Here is a 24,136-nt window from a genome sequence, read left to right on the forward strand (position 1 = left end):
CTCTCTCCCATCAGACATACACACAAGCGGACCCTTACGTTCCCCCCTCAACCCTCGGAAAAGTGCACTTTCTCTCTGTCGCCAGGTGCGCTGTTTACGTGTCGAATAATACTTATTTGTAAATGATGGAGTGAATAGATGGCGAATCAATACTTCATGTTGGTGGCGGATGTTGATTTTCTCGCTGCTCGTTGATTGCTAGCGCACACAACCGCACAAGCCTCAATCGTCATGGCCGAAGGTGTGAATAATTTCGATCATGCTGGTCGAGGTACCGATCACTAGCCCCAGTATGGCTACCGCACCGATGATGCTGTTCTTCGCTACCATCCATACCTTCGCCATACCCTTCCGTTGATGCCAGTAGGTGCAGGTTTGTATCAGCGCTGGGAAGGCGATGCCAAGGGCAGAAAGGCACAGTGCTCCGAACAGCGAGATGAAGAGTTCCAGATTGGGAATGGCCACCGCCAGCAGGACTGTAAGTCAGAGTACAATCATTAGATAAGTAAATCCGTAACACAATTATTCTATCGTTGTACGTACATGTGATTAACACTAGCACCGTTCGTGCGATGTACTCATAGAAGACGCTTCGAGGAGAATCACCCAGGTTCTTCTTCAGGTAGTCGTTCCAGGTGATGTCGATCGCTACGTAACATGCTAGCCCATGGGTGATGTAGATGGCAAAGGCTAACATTCCCTTAACGCATTGTGCCAAACTGTAATGAATTTAATGATTATGTATGCATTTAATGATTTGCTCGATTGCGCCTTGCGGTCACAGCTGGCTTACATTTCGTCTTCTGGCAAATTTAGCGTAATCGATCCCTTAATAGCTGAACCGTAGTTCAAATATCCGAAAAAGCCCATACCGACATACAGTGTGACGATCAGGATCATGGCTTTGTTCAGCACACCGAAGTTACCACCGAACTTTTTCGGCGATTTCATCTCATTCTCCAACGGCAAGATCTACATGGAGGGGAGAAGGGTGGAAATTTACCATTTGTACATATCGCAGCATTCCTTATTGCAGCTTACTCACCACTCCGATAGCTTCCAATGCAAACAGAACCGTGCCGAAGAAGAGCGCGAAACCACTCATCGTGCCGACTTTTTCGCGGTTCTCAAACGAGATGGGTTCGCGGAAGATGTAGTACAGGATGATGCCGAACGAGACGAGCGTGACAAAATTAGCGATCGTCGAGAATGGTGCCAAAAATTTCAGATTCCTCACCTACACAATAGGAGAACCGATAGCATTAGTATGGCGTTTAGTACAAAGGAAGTGGTAGCTCTTGGACGGGATTACGGACCCAGTTGATCAGGATCAGTGGTAGAAGAATGATCAGCATGTACAGCCGCACATCGGTGTCGGTTTCGGTGTAGTAGTCTGCTATGGCCTTAATGTTGGAAGACACAAACACGACGTACACGCAGCAAGTACCGAGCTGGTAGATGAGCAGAAACACGTTTACTATGTGACTGCAAGACAGAGGGTGTGAAAGAAAAGAAAGCATCATTAGACTTTATAGTTCAAACCTGTGCAGCGCTAGGTTCTACAACTTACATTATAACTTTGGAAAGAGGTTTAAGCGCTTCTGGTCCTTCGAGAAGTGCAGTCTGGGTGACGGCCGGATAGTTCAGGCTCGGTATCCGTTTCCGCTTGCACAGCTCATACTCCGCTTTGATCAGCAGGTGTATACAGTAGGTACAGAGCAATCCAATCAGCAGCGTACCGACGACACCCACTGTCCAACCGGCATGGTGGAAAGCGTTCGGCATGGCCAGAATGCCGGTACCGAGTGAACCCTTCAGAAGATGAATCAGCGTCTCATTGTTTGTTGTCGGATGCTCAACGTGTCGATGCTGGTACGGATCATACTCCGTCTCGAGTCCTGGTTTCTTCTCCTGTATCTCCAACGTGTACATGGTGGGATCGATAGTCTTCGGTTGAGGTGGTTTCTTGCTGCAAAAAAGGAACACGAGGAAACAATGGAACGCATTGTAGTACCCCTCACACAGGAGTCACCTTTGACCGATTGTGCAACACTTACCCATTGATTGCCTCGTCTCCGACGAACGCGGTATTGGTGTGGCCTTTATCAACCGTCATCGTAAAAGACTGAAAAAAATGCAACAAGAGCAGAAACTAATTAGCATAGGTTGTGGGACTGGCTGATTATCGCTTATTACCGGTCGGCTTCGACCTAATGAATGAGGAATGCCGATGAATTGCGCAGGTAAATAGGGGAAATAAAACACAATTTTACACAAATATAAGCTTTGTATCTTAGTAAAAAAAAAACTGCATCGGTACGAAGTATGATTTTCCCAATTTACTACTGTGCGGTGTATCCTATGAGATTTTATTCTTCAAGTTTATAGTCAAAATAGTTCAAAACAAAACAAAACAGGGAAAAAACAAAGAAATGAGTCAAGTGTTTAAAAAGCTTTCATTTTTTTGTTTCCAAAAATATCAAGGTCTAAAAATGAAAGTGAAAAATGAGTTTGTGAGATTCACAGTATCCAACCGACTAGTGATTAAAACTTCAAACTGCTACTAGAGACAGGCTCTAAGTGCAAAATTGTGATTTTGTATCTCTTTTGTATCTGATTTTGTATCTCGAACCCTAGTACCACTAGAGCAATAAATTGCGCCACTTTACCAAAGTCCTACAATTCCCTTTTAGTAGTCGACACCTCCATGCGAGAGGACATGAAAATCCAAATCCTCAACAGCACTATACAGACGGATACTCTTCGGAGGCTTCAGAGCTTTCCACAAGCTTAGACAGCTATGCTCCATATATGTAGCAGAGCTGGCTGCTATTTTTTACGCACTGCTCATTATGAGCGTCAATCCTCCGGACCAGTATTTCATATTTACTGATAGCCTCAGCGCTGTCGAAGCACTGAAATCCGTCGAGGCATTAAAGAGCTCTGATTACTTTATACAAAAAATACTGAATATTCTAAGCTGTTTGTTCAATAAAGCATTCCGAATACCGCTTAGATGGCTGCCTGCTCATTGTGGGATCCCCGGCAATGAAAAAGCGGACTCCTGCCCGCTGGAAGAGCACATGGGATGAGGACGAACTTGGGAGGTTCCTGCACTCCATCTCACCACAGGTTTCCTTGCGACCCTGGTTTCACGAGCTCCCGGTAGATCGTGCGTTTATTCGCATGATGTCGAGACTTATGTCGAACCGTTATGCGATGTAGCAACGGATACCACGACATTGACCACATCCTCTGGTCATGTGTGGAGTTCGATGCGGATCGAGCCGGACTCTTAGCAGTCGTTCGGACATCAGGAAGATCCCCGGCGGTGCCGATGCGTGATGTCCTGGGACAGAAGGACTACGAATATGCGCGTATTCTGTTTGACTTCGCCAAAGAGATGGGAATCGTCCTTTGATCCCTTCCCCTCTCCCTTCCCGTAGATTGTACGCACTATCGTCCAATTAGCGGATTGTAGTTTGTTTTGTTTAATAGTTTTTTTGTGCTTTGTTTATTACACGTTCGCAACGGTGGCGTCAATATGCGCCAGTCGCTATTTCGGCCCCAGAATCGATAAAAGTTGATCGAATCGATAAAGGAGATCTTAGGTCGTTACTGGCCTTGTCGTTGGCGGGATGTCTGGGTTCGATTCTGCAGTAACCTTGCAAGGTGTGACTGTCGGCTCCTCGCGTTTTGTTGGCGTCAGGATCGCCAGAAACATCATTAGATCACTGAACCAATTGAATTAGGTTTGGACGACGTGTATTTGTGACTGGCGGCTTTACTGTTGGCGGAATGCGTGAGTTGGATGCTGCTGTAGCTTCACAAAGCTGTAGTGGCTTTCGAACTCGTGCGTTCTGCCAATGGTGGAGCCAGTTGATAGTGTCCACGGCACGATACTCCAAAGAGGCGCCAACTCCTTAGCAGACATAGAGAGGGCAACTTTAGAACCATACCTGGCAGTAACAACATCCACAACCGAGCTCACCCGGGATAAGGAGCACTTGAATGCAATTGAACTTGGAGGGAGAAGGAAATGTTTACCCTCATAATAGGATATAAGATTAATTAATTATAAAGCTACGACCTGACTGTCTTTACGAAATAAAAAAATGTCGGTTTTTTGTAGCAGCTCTCTCAAAATTGTTTGTATTACTTTCTGAAATATTACGGTCATCAATGGTGTCACATCATTCATTAAACTCCGTCAAAACAGCCTAAGCCTAAACATGTCTGCTCTTATAAGTTTTTACAAGAAAAATTCATGGAAATTCGAAGGTAGAAGGAATTAAATATAACATTAAACATAAGAAAATGCTGGATTCTATATCTCTAAACTATGCTAAAAATTTTCAAGAATAAATTTAGTCCAATTGTGCATAATAAAACCTTCAAAATAAAACAAAAAAATCAGTTGTTCGACATACTTTAAATTATTAAACTCATACCGTATGCTCTACCGTGGGATGGATGTTATCATCAACAAATCAAGAGACCAAACAGAGGGTTGAATTCGTAGCTGTCGTGTTTAATCTACTCACTCACCCCCTATTTGGAGCCCTGAATGAGTAGCACGAATGTCATTTAACGCTATGTTATCAACATCATCATCATCACAGTTGACCATCGTTGAAGGTTTTGTTTTCAAACGGATGCTGCGTAGGTCAATAGCATCATCGATAGGTAAGAGCCATAAAAACACACAAAATAATAACAATGGTCGGAGTCTACGTTCCAGTGTGTGTATATGTATCTTCGCCTGGGTAAAATAGCAGTTTGATTCGTTTAGACGCGTCGCCCCAACTGAAGGTCAACCGGATTGGGTGGTGGCATAGAAATCGAGAGCACACAATAAATGATTTATAGCCACACGTCGCCCTGACCGTCTAGTTCACACATCGATGGATCCGGATCGACAAGCCGGCATAGAACCGGTTCAAAAAGATTTCCACCAAACATTGTACTAGAACGGACCTCATGATCCACCAGGACACCAGGTTCGAAACTGCATCAGGCACGGCCGGTTCGTGTGTTTTAATTTGTATCGAAAAAGGGTACGTCTAGGAAACGGTTACCAGCTCAGAACAGGTTCCAACCCTTGCGGAGCAATTGAATTGCGATGATTATAATAAAAGTGAACCCACCCCATACGCGCCAAGTGATGGAAATACGATCACGATCGAGAACGGGCACGTGGCGAACGAGTGCTTGCCGAGCAGGAAATCTGTTTTATCCGTTTAGCCGACCTTCGGCAACCAGAACCAGGGCAAGCGTTTCATTTGTTCCGGCTAACTCAATTGCCCTGATCGCTCATAATTCTACCGATGCATCCTGTCATTATTCGGTTATCATCAGGAGGGGGGGTTCTTCAATCAAGGCGCTTGAGCGGGGTTTAAACTCCCACCAGCAATTCGCTTGCTGCATTTCGCCACCGTTTCGCAGACAGCAAGACGCTGGGCAGCTGGGGACATCGATGACATCGTGCAGCGGCTTTCGGCTGGCGAAACAATTGAATAATCACGCGCAAGTGCACTACTGCGCTTCATTATGCATTCCAACCGGACCCGAGAGGACAGAATGCATCACGGCACAGCTGATTCAAGCCGTGGCAGCATTGCACATACCACGACGCACTACGACACATGCGTCACATGCCGTTTGCTGCACGCGACGACACCATTTAAAGCGGTGAAGAGCGTTCGTTTGCCTAATTGCTGCAATCTAATGGTGAAGCTAATGCAACGATCGCTCACATTTGTTTGCTGCTGGTTGCGCTGTGACATTGACATTGGGCCGTGAAAATTGTCGTGATTGAGATAGAACACTGCACTTGCAGGTTAAGAGAGGACAAACTTTTATTATGCAAACAAGAGAATAGTTAAAAGAAATATAAAAAAGTGGATGCAAATTTCAATTATTTTCGAGTGTCTTTTTTTTTTTGCAAAGACATGAATAAATATCGTTCCACTATGCATATGCAGTTGCTTTGCATACGAATGATGGTGCAATCGTGCGAAGAGATTAAAGCCTTCGGTGGACATTTTTATTTGCCCTCCCGAAACGGTAGCTTGAACCAATTGTTTACCCGGAACACTTGACGCTGGTTTGTTCCCGGACAGTAAGTGACGGTTGTTGAACGTGATAAAGGCATATACTGCGCATCATATCATAGCACATCGACCCAAACAAAGGTGAACAAATACGTTGCATGTAGTAGCAACGATATGTAAGCTGTTTGCTTTGCTAGCGAGATAACTACTTCATTGTATTTTTCTTTCCATTTTACCGATTCGCATCTAAATGTTTATTTAAAAAAAACAGCAACCTATTGAATGATGTTTTTTTCTTTCAAATAGTTGTGCCGTGTAAGTTTAAAAAGACTTTCACCTATCGCAACATTTCACAACGTCGAAGGTCGCCACCAGTTTGTTGCAAATTTTGGACATAACTTTATTTACAGCAATTTGTATAGTTATAAAGTGCGAAAAGTCATGACCGCAAAATGCAACAATGTACCAACCTACGGTATGGTATCATTGCGCTGCCTTCAACACCTTCGCTGAAACGCCGCTGGGAACGCCTTCCGCTCTTTGCACCAATTTCGTGGTTCGGTGTGTTGCGTTACATATCTTCGCCTTTCTGCACCGAATTTGTGCCACCTTCCCAGAGTCGACAGATCTCTCGTTCTTTAGGCAACTCATGGCCCGTTCATGACTAATAATCATCTCAAATCAGGCTCAAGGCTCACGGTGCGTACCGACGACTTGCAGTTCGATGCGAACGGTCGCTAATTAGCATACGCAGATCCGGTAAAGGTAAGCGGAGGCAGCGAAAAAGTGCACCAGCCTTACAGGTTGATGTGAGTGTAGGCAGTCCTTAAGTTTGTTAAAGCTAGACCTGTTGGTAAAGACTATAAAGACATCAAAACTAAAACTGTTTTATTTTGTAAAACAAAAAAAAACACGAGCATGAAATGTCTCCACTATAGGTCTGTTCTCCAATGACAGAAAAAACATCATGTTCAAACCATTTTACGCACACACAAACTGGGAAATCCCTAATAATACTGCGCCATTACTTTCGCCCGGCAAAAACAAAAAACCAAAAAAAAAAACCCCCACCCGACAAACCCTGGCTGATATGATCAATCGTTTGCCGAAAATGTGCGAGTGTGGCCATTTCTGCAGAAGCAAGGGCTGGGCGGCAGGCAGATCATAAATATTCACTAGCGAGCCAACGCTGAAAACCAGCTCAAACCGGATCGGAAACGATCGTGATCGGGCCAAATTGAAACGGCACCTGCCAGTTGATCATCAGCTAAGCATGTTTCGGCAGCTACTGTACTGGGTTGGGTATTTGTGTTTGTGCGAGTGTATGTTTTGTGAATAATGTTATGATAGCTTCAGGGTAAGCTGTCAACAGAAGAATGTGATTAAACAAAAAAAAAAAAAAAAGAAGGTGTAATGGACGTTGTAATTGTTGTGGAATATTTTGTAAAGAGTTTCTTCACGCAGTTTGGAAAAGAATTATTTTTTTCTATTTAAAAATCTCATTTCGGTAGGTCAGAAAACTCATTTAAAGACCGTCATTTCGTAACAGATCTAATGATCGTTAACGACGACGAATTTCTTGTCTTCAAATAATCCACCGTTGCTTGCACAAACAGGCGCAGCAATAATAAATTAATCCGAGCTTTCAAATCCATGCCTTGGCAATCTTGATGAAAATTTAGTGCAACACAAAAACAAAAAAACAAAAAAACAAGCCAATAAAACCCCAACTAGTTTGGTAAATAACAAACAGCGCGAATTTGGCTCTGTGAATGGCACAACGAGACACAAATGTTTGGCGCAGAGAAAATAAAACCAAAATGTACGCTTGCTATGGGGTTTTTTTTATGTGTTTTCTTTTCCTTTTCGCCTTCAGGACGAGGGGTGTGATGGAAGGATGTGACAGGGAAGTGAGGCTGCTTTAGTGTTTTCGCCTTTTTGCGTCGCAGTTATCGTTTTCCATTTTGATGCCAGGACGGTTGATGGGAATCCCATGGTTTGGAGATCGTGGACACTACGGGTGGTGTGTGTGTGTGAGTATGTGGGAAAATTGACATCAACCGGGTGAGATTTGCTGTCAGTTTTTTTGCCCCTCTTTTGCGACGACGTGCATAAACTGAAGAAGTGCATCGTACGATCGCACCGCTGTCATTGAGTGCAGCCAAACCCGACGTGGAATTGTGGCAGTCCCGTGGATCAAGATATCAGCGCACGAAATTGGCATCATTCACGCGCCACCTGAGGGTGTTGCGTTGAAAAATGAGGGTAAGAAATTATGAAGCTAGCTGGGAGAAACCATTTGGGGTGTAGGAAGTTGGAGGCAGAAAGAGGGAAAATTAAAAAAAAACGTAGAGAATGTAAAGTAAAATTGGACGACTACGATTATAGCGCATATGCTCTCTCCATGTAATTGATTTAACAAAATGATTTTTTTTTATTAGTTTTAAGTTATTGAAAGTAATAGAAAAGCAGCCATGAATTTTGTAATATAATTAATTTTCTGTAAGGCTTCTTTCAACTGTTTTTTTCGCACTTTTCCAAAAACTTTCTGTAAGGCCTCACCCTTGTTACTGTCTTCACGTGCACTTAATTTGTTTGCCAAAACTGAGCCGCCCCCGGTTATTGGCTACCTCAATGAGACTGAAGCTGATTGATGAGCTTAGGTCTGAAGGTGAAGCCCCCATCACACGCCAGAACCGCACGACGTGTCTTCGGCTTGGTTCTTCTGTCTGTGCTTTATCTTCGCATATCCAACAGCCGGGCCGTGTTCTGTAGAATCGGTGTTCGATGAGGGCTATACCCATCGCAAGCCATTAGCGTCACGTTCAGGGTTCGCTTGCATGCAATCTGAAGAGCCCGGCCAGACCGTAGGAGAATGTTTTCAAGACCGCCAAGGTTAACCGGCCGACCAGTTTGGTAAGACGTCTCCAACACCCTACGGTATCGGTTGGATGCTTCCACTTCCTGGATGTAAAGAACCACTCGAAGTGATCTTCAAAAAAACCAAACACTCATTCGATGCAAGGTCCATCGGATGAGTGTTTGCTGAGGCACAAATATGGACCTTTTATGTTTCGTTGTTGAAGTGTTATCTAAAAACAATGGAGACAAACAAAATGTCACCCCCTTGTAAGCTGGCAAAGGTAGCGGATCACGTTTATAGTTGTAGTGCTCCAAAGTACGTACAATAGACAGCTTTATGAAGATAATAAAATTTACAATTATTGCAAAACATTCAACAGGACACCAGTCACAGAGAAAATCCCGGCAAGAATCGAAAACTGGGAATTCCTTAAAACTGGTTAACCTCTTAGCAGCTTTTAATACAATCCCAAAGAGCATGGTGGACGGGCGTAGCTGCCCATCAACACTTGAATTTGCCGATCGTTCATTGATCGCAACCGTGTTGCGATTCTGGTTTATTGACAAACGAAAAAGAGGTGGGACGAAATTAACGCTAATAAGCTGTTTTGCAGTATGATCAACCATAGCAAAGAAGAAGAAAAAGTCAATTATAATGGCGTTCGCAGTTTTAAGCCATCCACGGTGTATGTAGAGAGAAGGTAAATTTTCGGCGACTTTCATTTCGCAGCGATAAGCCGAACCACACGAGGATCAACACGAAAAAGATCGTACAGAATCCGATGTTGCATCGTGTATGTTGCATCGACAAGGGTGCGACTTTAATGGAAGCTTACAATAGTACTTTTTCCATTGCTTTATTTGTTCACAAAAAGACTTCAGAAGCATGACATTACTTTAAAAAAAAAAAACTAAAAGCGAAAAGAACAATAACTTACTCGAACGTCCATTAAACCTTACTAGTTCGTGGGGCTTATGATGAAAGCAAGCATCAGTTGTTTTACGGTCACTGTGTGTCCGACACAATTTTATGTCTTGAAGGATGGTTTTATTGTCCACCAAATGCGTCATGTCAATTACGGGAAATTATTCGCAAGAAAACGATTTTCCTCCGAATATTTGACGCAAATACAGTGCTCTGTACATCCGGTGCCTAAAATAATCGCAAACAATAAAAACTGACGTATGGTTTGTGCATATGAGCCACACACTTTCTTCTCGACTAGAACAAAAAAGAAACAACGTTAATCTATCACGCTCGCTTGCCACCGTTTGGCACACAATCTTTAGGATTGTCTCACCCGAATGGCATTAGTGTCGCGTGGTCGGCTTTGTTTAGCGTTGGTTCGTTGCGTTGCACGGTGGGAAGCTTGCCATCGCCGGACCGGTGCCTGAACGAGCCTAGGATAGTTGTCCTGACCTTGCCCCGGTAATTCCCGTACCATAGGCGTATCGAGGCGTGCTTTGCTCGATTTACCAGTGGAAACGGGTTTACTTTAGGGTAATTCCGCCAGGCTGCAGACAGAGTAAGATTACTTTGACTGACAACTGCTGGGCTTGGGCGTTAGAACCGGAGGTCTGGTTAGGTCCGGTTACTCTAGTACAAAGGCAATATACGATCAAAAGCCGATCTTTAGCTGCTACGCTAATAAGTAGTTCCTTGAGTAATGAAATTCGACTATCAAGAAGGAGTTACCTTACCCATTCTTTGGTCAAGGAGTCAGAGACAAAAAGACCAATTTTATAGTTCGCCCGCTCCATACTCCTTCAGTCCAGACAAATTTTGATTATCCTTGAAGTATTTCTACCCATTGAGGCTTTTGATATGGAAGAAATTCATAGTCACCATACGCTCCCTGCAAGCAATGCAAACCAAGTCATCAATCTTAAAGCCAAACACATGTCTCTTTTTCTTCGCCGCATAGCACTCACGAAGAACTTGAAAAGATTTGTTTTTTTGTTGGCTAGACGCGATCTCACATACGGTGGAACTTTGGCCAATAATAGCTTGGTTGTTTGTTGTTGTTTTTTTTTTTTCAAAACGAATCTTTTCTCTCCCCTTGGCACGCGCTTCTTTTATTCTGCGGTGCTTTATAGCACAGTGTATATGTGTGAGCGTGTCAAGATTTAATTATAATCACAATTACCAAAATGTGACCACTGCTTTCTTGCCCAAGCTTCACGTGATCTCGGCCACCTTTGACAGTGCGCCAATGTTGGTATCGTCGATCGCGCGGCGTCAGCGTGTTGTTAGCAATCCAAATCACGCGTGTCCTCGCTTCTTCGGGACATTCGCTCACCGGGGGATTCCCGTGTCGTGCGACCGGCCTCGATCTTGGTGCGAAAGCTTTCGGCGCTCAAAGCAAAGCTGCCATTTGCATTGCGATCACGCCCGGCAAGGTCTCCTCCTAACTGTCAACGCAAACACGACGCCTCTTTGGTGCGGTTGCTTAGGAGATCTGAGGATGAATATTTGGAACCGCGAGGTAAACACGTTGGAAAACATTCCGTAAACGGTAGGGGGCGGGGGGGGGGGGGGGAGACCGGAATTGAAGCGTGAGAGGGGCTTGTTTTTCTCTTGTTTTTGGTGTTGCTTTGGTCAGATATCCCGAACTGATCTTTCAGCAACCTTCCACCCAAACTCCCGCGCAGATCATTCCCTCCCTCTCGTAATCCGTACGATAGTTGAAAGCAATGCCAATTCGCTGTTGGTTTACCGGGTTCCCGGGTTTGTGTGCGGTTCTCTTTTGGCGAACCGATTTGTTATTCTTGCACACTCATTTGCGTCACACAGTTGGGCGTGAAGCCACAGATCGACGCGTTTATCATATTTCCTTCGCGGATTGTTTGCCAGACGGATGGTGAAAAAAGGTTTTGCGGTTTATAGTCTATAAATAACATTATTTTCCAAAATGGAACCGGTGGCAAAGTGGAAAAGATCGTTTGTATAATATTTTCGGAACCTCTCTCACTCTTGATGGAAGTAGCATAATAAAGCAGTTTGTTTATGTCCGAACGAAGGAAGCATGAATGATTTATCACGCAAATTGACCGCACTCTAAGTGCTTTAGTCAATATTGGTTCTAGGTTTTAAGACATTTTGTACAATCCATGAATGAGAAGTAGTTTCAGCATAAAAGCGTAAACAGAAAAACCATGAAAAACGAACAAGACCGAAGCCAACTGATCAGGAACTACATCTAAGTTTTAAAGTTGCTTTTATGAAAAAAAAAACCTATTGTTGCCTCAACCAACTAATACAAATTTACTTCAAAATAAATATTTTCCATAGTTTACAATCTATATATCAATATCAGCTGTACTAGGAAGCGATCAATTGCAACCAGATGCAAGAGCAATCATTACCACCACTCATTATTGTGGCTGTTTGTAACAACAACGTTTGACACTTCACTGTCACTGTCGTCAGGTTGTCGGATGTGGCTTTTTTAACCATCCCTCATGACTCAGGAACAGCACAGAGACTAGTAAAGGGCTACACGGATCAAAACACTTACAGCTACTGGCAGTTGAGCGATAGAACAACCACTGCTGACAAGTGATGTTTAAATTGTTGGAGCTATTTCTAAAGTTACAGCTTTCTGCGGCTCGATCGTTACCGTACGGACGGGCAATACGGTTTTCAGCATCGGAAGTTGGATTGTATTTACATAAAATGACACGCATCCATTCACCCCACACGCAATACAGCAACAGCTCGTGCCAGCTGTTTTTATCGTTGGACGATCGTTGGAAATTCTCCAACCAACACATCACCACCATCATGATTGTCATCATCAACACCTACGGGGGCAGATTTTGATCAACGAACCTTGTCGTCAGTGGCAGTTGGAGAGACGCTCCAACCGTGTGTTCTGCTGCTGTTCACAGGGGCGTCTTACCTGGTTGTCTTCCTGGCTGTGCTTCGGTTACGGCGATGATACGATGCGTCGAGAGTGCACCAACACGCTTGGAGGCTCCTGAACTATTTCGGTGGTCGTCGAGTTGAACTACTAATTTAAAAAAGACTGCTACTGGTACTGCTGCTACTGCTACTATGTAGTAAAATTGCTATCACTACCACTCGCACACACGGTAAAATATTCGCTACACTTCACTGCACGACTGCACGCTTCCGTAGCGGATGTTTTAAATTACTTTTTTGCTTGTATTTTTTCCCCATAAAAATATTAGACGCCTGTAAGACGGACTCGGGTGCGTGTCTCGTGGTTTTTCTTCCTTCCTTTGTATCTTTGCTCTTCCTCTCCAACGCGAGGGAATAAATGTTTTTGATTTAAACAAGTGCCCAAGAGCTGCGTCACGTTCGAAGCGTGACTGGTGCCGCCGAGAAAGAGGCTGCTGATGGTGGTAATGATTTTGGTGGTGGCGGTTTGTCAACCGGCAAGATATGGTCCTTCTTCGAATCACAACCGACACCGACACTAACGCACTAAGGTATTGAGCGCGGCACAAACCCGTTTACTAAAACATACAACTCTTACCACAACAAAAACGAACACAACCACTTTAAAATTGTCCCGAGCTAGCTGAAAATAGATCCTCGTTCAGGATACGCCTTTGGCGCGATCGGTACGCGAAGCGCCAACCGTTTACACCTTCGAGTTGATCGTTATTTCACTATCGTAGAGCGAGCTTACACTGAACAGCAACAGTTGGTTAAAATAATTATGCTCCGTTCTGTATCTTTTCTTCCGTCTCACGCCTGTATCCTTTGTAAGCTAAGGGTTTGCTCTCGATTGGAAGCTGTGTTGATCGCTCTTTTAGGCAAGAGCGTTTGTCACCTGGCTATCTCGCTCGCCTTCACAGTATGACATGCGATATTTGCAGCACGCGAAAAGGACGGTTTTGATAAAGATTGCTCAAAGCACACACGGACCGGTGTTAGATGCGCGGACTGCTCGAGGTCTACGACTTTGTGAACACTAAAGCGCCAAGTAGCTAACGGTGACGGGGACGACAACGTTGACGACGACTGATCGGAGCGATGGAAGACGATCAACTAAAACCTGCCAAGTCCGAACAGCGAATGCTAGTAGACTGTGCGGTTGATGCTGATGCTGCTGCTGCTGTTGCGGCACCTCGTACCTCATATACGACCTGTACCAATACTACGATTGTTGCTCTACCGACCAGGTGGAGCGTATACGAGACGGTGAGCAAGCTTCGCTCGCTGAGAGTAAACTGCCAGTGTGAAAGAGAGAGAGAGAGAGAGAGAGAGAGAGAGAGAGATCGCTACCACTTGAGGGCTCTAACGTAGTTGGAGGAGATAAAAAAGAATGCACGCTGTAAATTAGCGAAAAAGATGCAAATTTGGTATGGGCGAAAATTGCATTCCATGTTAAGGAGAGTGTCCAGACGGTTGAAACATTCGATGGTAGCAGCCACATCAAAAAAATCGGCAGCAGCCGTAGAGGGTAATTTGGTCCGAGAATGTTGTTCGATGTTCTGTTTCTTGACTTTCTTGTTGTTATTTTTCCATTTCATCTCCATTTCTCACCGCCACACATCATGATAAGATATGGAGCTTATGTGGAGCCGTTCAACGCATGTTCTTCAAGTAGCCACTGTAGGAGGGCATTGTAAAAACCGTACACTTGACATATGTATGGAGTGCGTTGTTTTGCAAAACCTGCAAAGGTTAGTGACGCTGCAACTAAAATTAGCTTTAGCTTTAGTATTGTTATTTTATACATAAGTGAAAAACACTTAATGGTTCAATCAGAACAATGATTGCTCGAGTAGTTTATCCCATTCAATATAGTTTTGAATTGAAATTTAATCAAATAAACGTGATTCCTTATCGGAAGTCATGTGTTTTTGCAAAAATACCTGATGTATTGTGTGGGAGTCCTCAGCCACGGAACGTGCTTTTTTCTGGTACTTGAGTGAGTTTCTAAATATCTCCAGTTACATCCCATTGTGATCGCCTAATAACATCAACAGATAATCCGTAATGTTATTATGCAACGAAGATAAACTACCCCACTTGATTATTGTAGCCTTCACATATCCATTTCGTACCATTGTGTCTGCAAGCCCTTGATCTGTCGCCTGGATTATCTGACTGATGTCCATGTTGCTTACAAAAGTAATCTGAAGAAGATTGACGGTGAGAAATTAAGTTCAAGGGATGACTATGAACCGGTCTTTTCGGTAACCAGCATCATCTCACCATCGAATCATTCAATTTACCTTCCTCCAACGTCAAGGACTGATGCTGATGATCTTCACCGTCCTTGAATAATACAGACGAGATGCGAGATTGTGATATTAGTAGCTTCTTAATATGTTGTTTGGTGAAGGTAATGCATATCACGCCAACGTGGCTAAGGACATCCGAATATCAAAAACACCGTACCGACTAGGACGACGCCGATCGGTCATGTTCGCAGGCACGCAGGGGCCAAGGGTAACGACAACCAGAATAAAACTTCAGCTTTGACGAATCCATGTCGTGATAGGAATTTGCATTTTACAAGTACCATCCTCCATCCGACCCTATTTTCCCCGTTTGCTCCAGCACGCGACCCAGTACAGGCGCACTTACACGCATTGGCGTTGGCAATGGAGGCCATTGCATTTGACGATCATGACATCATGAAGTTGGCGGAGGATAATTAATATCCGGCCCGCGTGGACAGCAGGTGACATTTTCGTTTTACGACTAATATCGTGGAGGGAAGTTATTGCACCGGTTCCGAATCACGTGCACTGAATGAACGCTCAGAAAGGAACCGGAAAGCAACCGTAAGTGTGGCTTCTTTTGCTTAGCCCAAAATGGTCAAAGTATTATGAGTAAGTATTCATTTTAATGAACGTTATGAATGTAGGCTAACAAAGGATGTGGCTAGTCAATTGCCGAAAACATCGTTGTGAATGATAACTTAAGTCCAAAAATATCTTCCACAATGCCACCAATTCAGCCACGGTCCGAAGTCAATTGAGCATAAGTGCGCTAATCTTGGAGCCGTATCAATTCCACCGCCGTTTGGTGGGATTTTGATTCAATATACATTTGTTGCGAGTGTAAGAGCATCTGTTTTTTTGGGGGGAAACAAACAGGATCACCGCTCGTTGTTTCAGCCGCAGCCCATAGTTCTTATTTTAAATCAGCGCACAAAGTCCTTGAAGGCGACAGAGCACAAATGGATTTGACATCCAGCTTTGTCCTTTGCGATGACGGCACAGTCTCACGATAGGCCTATGGTGTAGCTTCGATCTTCCTAGTCTCCATAGCTCCAACAACGCATTTGAATACCTTTATCTCGTTAGCGTAATGTGCGCAAGGGCAATTTCGCATTTTACCGGAATCAGATTCAATTCAAGCAGCAGCAACGTCGCCAGCACTACAATTTCTCCCGCCGGATGTTGTTGAACGGTCTTGACGCTTGTTTTAGTCGTCCGCCTGTCCCGGAATTCGAAATGCACGTGGATGCATTCGTAGCCCGGGAGACAATAGATAACAATTGTCTTCACACGAGCATTCCTGCTGTGGACCACCTGCTAACCTGCTTGGTGCTAGTTGAGCCATTAGCCTAAGGGATCTAGCAGCACGTTTCACGGTGATGCAAAATGATGTCGTTAGATCTTTAATTGGTTGTTTCGAGGACGATCGTATTTGCTTCAGAAGCCGTTCCAAAGCATACATTCTAAGGATGGAAAATAGAACCGGAGTCTGGATACATTATCTAACCTAGCTGACAAAAAACTGGACCTCACCCATTTGCTGACTACATTTACGAGCTAATCCAATCTCACCCCGGCACGAATATTACTCGATCGACGGACACGCTACCAGCGGTGACGGAATGCCCATTGCCGTGCTCAAGTTGACTCGTGGCTTTTAGTGGCAATTTAAAATTTAAATTTCAAATCACCAAATCGCAACCGTTTGAGTGTGGCGGGGGCGACGTTTCACGATCGACGGCTAGATCTGGCTGTGGATATAAGAGATTCTCGACAAAAAAAAAAGTGCACCCCGCCCGTATGGGTGTTCTGGGATCGGGTTAAAACGCAAGCCACACCAGCCAGTCGGATTTGCATATGCGCACGCTGATAATTCATCTGGCCACGGGTTGCTGGGTGCTAGAGCAGCTGAGCCTCAGGAAGGTGCAGATCAGCTGATTTGGTGCTGGCGGTTTGAATAAATTTTATTACCATTATTATTGTTGTAATGCAACTTTCAGTTGGCAATACCTACATGATTTCCCACCGCTGTCCACCACCGTTATGTGGGCGGTCGCATTGTTGGAGTTTACCGATTGAATTGATAATCAAAGGCCATTTGTTGACATTACTTCCTTCATCGGAATGTTACACAGCTTCGGATTGCGGGGAATAGGTTCAACCCTCCAAATGGTCCATCATGTTTGATTAATTTGAAGTCAATCAATAAGGCAAGCAAAGGTGTAATTTATCTTCATCATGATCAGCCGGATTCAATGTTAATAAAGTGTTGAAACAAACTTGCTTTCGATAGTCAACAAAAATGAATAAGGTGTGGACTCCTCCTGTCTTTTTCTGTATTTCAGTTAAATAGCTTTTGAGGACACAAATATTTGATATTCTTGGCGTCACATTGAGGACTTTATTTTACATTTTTATTAATGATATTCTATTCCATTGATATTTATTCTCTATTTCTAATTGAATTAGATCTAGGTTAGAGGAAGCCGCATTCCTTTACTAATGAACACTTAACAACGCACCACGACACACTGCAAATCATTGTACAATGGAGGAAGTTTTTCGGCTAATTCAATAGACAAAACCGTGCTGCCAAAATTTGCCAGATCCGCGCACAAAACGACGCAATAAATGTCAACTAGCCCAGATTGAAATTGATTGTGCAGCGGGTGAAAGTGCACGCCGCGTTGCTGGACACAATCCGTGCTTTGTACAGCATGCGATTTCATTCATAAAACACAACGAATGTGATCGTATCTCTGCTCGTCTCTTTTGCTGTTTCTGCACACCACCCAAAAGGGGATATAATGTGATCAAACCAACACGAGCTTGTCCCTTGTCCATTTGGGTGCGATCCCACGTCAATAGGCCGTTTGTACTTGAAAGTAAACAATACCCGCTTCCATAATGATCCACTGACTTTGCTTTGTGCTTGTGGTGGGTCACCGTCATTCTGAAGCTCTATGACCATTCGAAGTGGTGTTTCACCAATACACAAAAGCCAGCGAACCCTGCAACAATGGTGGAGGACCACGATCGCGCTGGACACGGGACGAAATCATGCGCTCTAGTACCCGGTGGCACTATGCGATCAAATTTCACGCTTTCAATCATACGCAAACGTCATACTTCAAAAGATAATGGCACAAAAATCAACACAAGTGACAATCGCTCAATCGCCGATCTCATGTTGCCGGTGGGTTTTTGCATCATACGCCGAAAGTTGGGGCAGAAATTTAGGTTCTGGCACGGGGTAGTAGTGGCGGCATGTTGTGCATAAATTTTCAACCTACCCCTTCCGCTGCGCAGAACACACGAACACAGGACAAGTTGGTGTCGAACATTGGACAGACCCCTAAAGTGATCGGTCAGTCGAACCACGACAGCGTACCGTTTCAGACATTTCCTCGCGGGACATTCAGTACACGGCGGCCCGGCATTTCGGCAACTGGTTTGATTTTCGTGTCTTCCGACTTCTTTCGGTGTAAGGATAATTGTGTAATTAAGGTGTTGAATAGTCGGCAGAACTACTGTTATAGTGAAGTTTAATATCGTTCCGTGGTAGAGCAGTTTTGATCGTCTGTGGTTCCAATCGTTTCTGTGAAAGCTTTCTTCAAATTAAGTCGTTTCGTAGACTCGATCACCCGATCGACTGAAGGTGAGTAACGTGAGCTTGACTGTCGGTGGCTGGTATGCACATTTGAGTGGTTTCAAACCAAAATCAGCTCCAACATCTGCAATTTTATTACCACACCGTGTAAAGCCACCATCGAAGGTTGGAGGATGAGAATGTTGTTTTGGCGCGAATTACAGAACATCGTTCGATTTGTTGTATTTTCAACAAATCTTTTTTTTTCGGTTGAGCAGATCTTTCTTTGACAAGCATCTTCATCTGCCCTTTCCACTTTGTGTGGAGTATTAGAACTCACCTCAATCTGGGTGATCATGAACTAGTCCTTGAGTCTCTGCGGGTTGCCTTTTGCCAGCACCAAGATGCCGTGCTAGCAGACTGTATGGCGTGTTGCTTGCTAGTGACGCGACAGACGCTTCGAGCGAACAGTGTTCATCATCTTGAGCGGTTGCTATCGGTTAGATGCAAGGTTAGTGGGCCATTGCCAAGCTAAGTGGAAAAGTACTGAATAAAATTTGGGCTTTTGCTCGAAAATGTGCACCAAACACGGCTAACCGGTTACTGGTGAAGTGTTGCGTGAAGTAATCAGACGTATTTGTTCAGTGACACCCTGACACGAGGTAAACACAGAACGTTGCTTAACCCATCGTAACACCGAGCGTTAATGAGAACTGTTCGTTTAGTTGTATTACGTACTGTGAAGTTAATGTGAAGCTACAAACAAAGATATAATTGTACAGAGTGTTGGAAAACTTTGACTGGTTCATATACCATACCAGACGTAACAAAATTAAAATTGGGTTGTGTCTAATATCTCTTTAAGGAGAAAGACTACAGCACAGCGTTACTATTGAATACGAAAATTGAACCGAAATATCTGTAAAATATTTCTATGTATGTAAACACAAACGTTTAAACGATACTTTCAAGAACATTCGGTAAAAACGGAATTAAATTAAATCTACTTCCTCAATAACTCTGCATTTTAATTGGGCTGTTCGAGTCATAGATAGCTATGGGACCCAAATGTTTCTGGCTGCCCGGTGGTGTAGGCGACAACGGCGCCGGTCTTCAAACGGCAGGACCGGGGTTCAAATCCCATCCAGAGTGAGGTCTGACTAATCAACTACGTGGTATCGGCAGTCTAGAAAGCTATTTCTATGGACGGCATGACCTTAGAGCTCGTTACGCCAATAAGAAGAAGAAGAAGATATTTCTGGTCAAGAAAAGGTTTTATTTGAAAATATATAATTCTATTACATTTGGAATTATTGTATACTATATTGGAATATATAGTTACAAAGAATCAAATTCAATTTAATTTCGATTCAAGCATACAATTCTTATAGACAGTATGGCGGTAAGCCGTCAATATGTCAATATGGAAAACCAAATTTCTAAGCGAACGCGGTGCGATATTTATTAAGAATACAACATATTTATTCCCAACCGACCCAAACATCATTCCGAAACGTTTGGTCAACATCTACTTCCAACAGGTCCCGATATTAAAATAAAATAAAAATCGTTGTGTTTGCTTACATCGCGTAGCAGGTCAAGTTTAAATAGGCTTATTGCTACATAATTAAATCCTTGAATCGAAAAAAAATATATATAGCTTTCTTCCTCGACGTCACTCCTTTGACATTTGATATAACTGAAGTAAATGAATTGATCATCTGAATAACTGTTTATCATAGATAGTAAAACTTCATAAACATGCCATGCTTATGAAAGATAATTCAAGTCTGCCTCTGATAACACTCTGATGCAAACAGATAACATGCATAAAATATATATGATATTTTGCAATCTGAAACTAATAATTACGCAAATTTACAAACGAAACACATCCCCAATACTCGATCAATATGATCGAATGAATGTATGCTGCTATTGTTCCTTTTTGTCGTTTTATTTAATAAATCGTTTTGACCATCTTAGGGCTTGAAGATACCCATTGTGTCTTGTCAGTGTTTCTCAACTAAGAAATGAATCTACACGTAATGAACACATTCATTGTTTTATTTGCAACTCATTATCGTCATGAACACTGAACGAGCTTACTTTCTAGTTGATGGTTTAAACAGTCCCAGAACCTATGAGTATTTTTAATAATTCAGTTTGCTATTTGTTATTAACTTAAGAATGTTTTCGTAATTCATTTTTATTTAATAACTAGTAACTGAATTCATCTTTCTAGTTATTGCACTAGCGCATTGAAATCTTTAACTGATTTTTAAGGAATTTTAAAAAGGAACAGATTGTTTTCAAACATTTCCCCATTTTCTAACCCTAGACCTTTTACGGCACACCCTCAGTCAACAAGCGGCATCCGTAACATTCATTCTCTCCCGCTCTCAGCATGCAGCGTGGTTTACTGTGCAAAATGAAATAATGTCGCGTCACATTACACGACACATTGCACGGTGATGTCGGTCGACCACACTTTGGTGAACATTATTGCAAACATAGCACGGAGGAAGTAGGAGCAGTGGTGGTAAAACGAGGGGAGCCAAAAGTAACCGGTGCAGTATGAAATATTGGCTTAACTTTGGAGCAGAAACTTGGTTGAAAACGTTTGTCAACGATCTATGACGTCATGGAAAGTTTCAGCTCAACAGTTGCCACTCTCCTGCTTCATGCCACCTAGCACAATTTTAAATATGATCGATGCACTGCAAGATATGCAGACGATGCGTGTGACTGAGGAGACTACAAGATCGTTACTGCTCGTGGCAAACATATAGTGCTTACGAGGCGTAGGACAGAGCATGAATGAATTTATGCAAACGTAGCTGGATTAGTGGCGTAGCGGACTGATGAGGTTTATTGCAATGTAAAGCACACGATTGAAGATTTTTGTAATCGATTAACCTTTGATAATGTTTTGATATTTATTTTTTTTTTTAAATCAAAATTAACTTTTCACTTGTATAATTTGTATAATAACTTTTATTTTATTAAAAGAAGTACTAACCATCTATAGTAAGTAACTAAAGCTCTGTTACAACATTTGGCGAAATGTGGAAAAGAGTGATCAGCACGAAGTAACACGCTCGATACCCGTCAACACCCAGTGCAACTCAATTGAGCAAATTGATCGTGACTAGCCAGTCGCAGCAGATCTGATCTCCACTCGGGCCACTCAGCCAATTTCCATCCGCCTTAAACCGGCGCCAGCACGAAGCACTTCGATTTGCCGGCGGCCAATTGATTGGCAATCAGGCTATACGCATCGGTCAGTATCGACCTTTGGTACCGCAGTCAGTGTCGTCTTGGTGGAACTCGATGCTGCGCTCTGATTTGCTGATTTTTAAACTGCTCTAGAACGAAGAAAATTGAAGCTTTCGTACATCGCGCGGACCAACATTATCGTACCCATGATTGGCGATGAATTTGGTGTGCGGTCTGCGTTAAATGAATCGTCTTAAGACTATAAATTCGAATCGATCACTCCAAGAGTGTTGATCGACGTTAAACCACACGTTCAGTGTCGATGCATCAAAGAGTTTTCAGCATCAGCACCGTTCCCCTTTCCTTCCGGGCAGCTGGAACGGAGCACGATCCGGCAACCAGCCGGCACACGCACACCACGGCACGACGTTTTGGGAATTTTCCACTGTTTCGTTCCCAGGCCTGAGGCGCCTCCGCGGATCGCCGTGCGAATCTCGGACTCCAAAATGCTATGCCCAAAGCAAAAGTGGTGGAAAAGAGCGCATACGAAATCATGATGCCTTTGTCGACCGCTTGCAAGCATGGGCCTCCGTTGACACTTGGCCACTCTCTTCTTCATGCCCTGCCGCTTTTGTCGGTTGAATGAAGGACTTGCTTTGACGCGAAGATGCCGTGCCTAAACCTACCGAACGTACCTAAGAAAAGTAAGAATGTGGAACAGAAACCAACATGATAAACTGGTTTCAACCGGTATCGGTGGCGGCCTTTTCTTTCACTCAGGTGCGTGGTGAGGCCCCTACTACTCCCACAAAACCTAGACACCGTGGGTTAAAGTTTAGTTTCCGTCCCGAGACCAACCAACCTACCAATCTTTTCAGCAATCACATCTTCCCTTGGCTCTCGGCCTGCGCTATTATGTCCAAACGCAAGGCATGCGTTTTTTTGTTGTTTTGTTTTGGTTGCCGCTATTGTCGAAGTGTTGTTCGTTGCAAAAAATAATGGACTAGCTATTCAGCGTCTCACAATACGATCGCACTGTGGGGAAAGGTAAGCGGATGGCCAAATTTTGAGCCTTTTTGCATTGTTGAAACTACGAAACGGATGGAAAAGCACAAGCGATACTGTGAGACGTGGCGCTTTTGCAGTCGTAAGGGCATTTTTGCTGGGGATCTTCTTACTGTAAACTGATGAAAAACAATACAGCAAAACAGAACGAATATCATCATATTATTCGTGCATCAACGTCATCAAAATGTTACCACAAATGGATGTAATGATTCATAAAATAAGTATTTATCATTCTTATTATTTATACAACCGGTGGTATATTCAGCTGGTGCAATGTTTGACCAAGATAAAAATACACTATTTCTTGCCACTTATCTAGTTTGTAGTATTAAGAACAGTGCCTTATCTATCTGCTCAGAAATATGTCACAGTTGCATGATGAAGTATTTTCTCTCTGGTATTTTCCGTCACTGACTTTGTATAAAATCGTTATTTTACTTACCCCAAAAATAATGTTCTTGATTGTTTTCATATTGCGAAATAAACATGTTAAATTTTATTCATAATTAAGAACTCTAGCGCTTTTTTCGATGTGAGTCCATGGTCCGTCCATTGAAAGCATTCTTTGAGAATTTAAAACCAAAGAATTTCAGACCCATACACGTGACGCGAGGAATCGTCCCAGGGCCAACCTGCAAGTACCTACAGATGGGAATGTTTACGAATAGAAAGTAAGAAAGGGATGTACAATAAATATCGTGCGAAAAAGAAACGTAAAGATCTGTCCAACTCTGTTCACTTTGCGGCATTGTGAAGGTTCTAGAAGTTTTGCACATTCAACAGCTTGTGTAGGATCCATTTTTTTTATCCTCAGTTTTAGCTTTTCTTTAGTAAAAACTTTTACGTTTAAACACCCAGTTTAAACGTAAACGTTTTCACTCATTCACCGAGTGAATACTGCTCTAGTGAACGCCATTTGTTCACTATCTCAGTATACTTGACGAGCGCGTTCTCTTTCGAGCGACGCGAAACATCGTCGCCCCTGCTTGGCGCGCAAACGCGAGGAGCGTCGGGACCGTTCCCCCCATGCATGCACGGGCACGGTCGCTTGCCTCTAAAGGGGCTGCTAACGGCGCCCGGCATCCCATTGTACAGCGAAACTTCGCCGGACACGGACGCACGGACTGCCTGCCGAAAC

General features: G+C 43.5%; 2 protein-coding genes across 2 annotated transcripts in view; one reads left to right on the forward strand and one right to left on the reverse strand.

The window, feature by feature from the left end:
- LOC126564342 (actin-binding protein IPP) overlaps nt 1–24,136 on the forward strand; it is a 389,363-nt gene that overhangs the window by 110,631 nt on the left and 254,596 nt on the right. The window lies entirely within an intron of this gene.
- On the reverse strand, nt 34–12,872 carry LOC126564627 (proton-coupled amino acid transporter-like protein CG1139). The gene is made up of 8 exons (XM_050221708.1): nt 12,818–12,872; nt 2,058–2,125; nt 1,571–1,969; nt 1,317–1,485; nt 1,046–1,237; nt 794–972; nt 544–719; nt 34–476 (listed from the first exon to the last, which is right to left on the reverse strand). Exons 2-8 carry the CDS (start codon nt 2,114–2,116, stop codon nt 223–225), a joined length of 1,428 nt encoding a protein of 475 aa, XP_050077665.1. The 5' UTR covers nt 2,117–2,125; nt 12,818–12,872; the 3' UTR covers nt 34–222.

Source organism: Anopheles maculipalpis, chromosome 3RL (genome assembly GCF_943734695.1).
Source record: "Anopheles maculipalpis chromosome 3RL, idAnoMacuDA_375_x, whole genome shotgun sequence".
Taxonomy (NCBI): domain Eukaryota; kingdom Metazoa; phylum Arthropoda; class Insecta; order Diptera; family Culicidae; genus Anopheles; species Anopheles maculipalpis.

Bases quoted from the DNA above. Each gene is read 5' to 3' on its own strand.
- LOC126564627 (XM_050221708.1), bottom strand. From the start codon at position 2,116: ATGACGGTTGATAAAGGCCACACCAATACCGCGTTCGTCGGAGACGAG. The intron at 1,486-1,570 runs GTAAGTTGTAGA...TCTGTCTTGCAG, and splicing joins CCTCTTTCCAAAGTTATAAT to TCACATAGTAAACGTGTTTC. The intron at 477-543 runs GTACGTACAACG...TCTGACTTACAG, and splicing joins GGTGCTAGTGTTAATCACAT to TCCTGCTGGCGGTGGCCATT.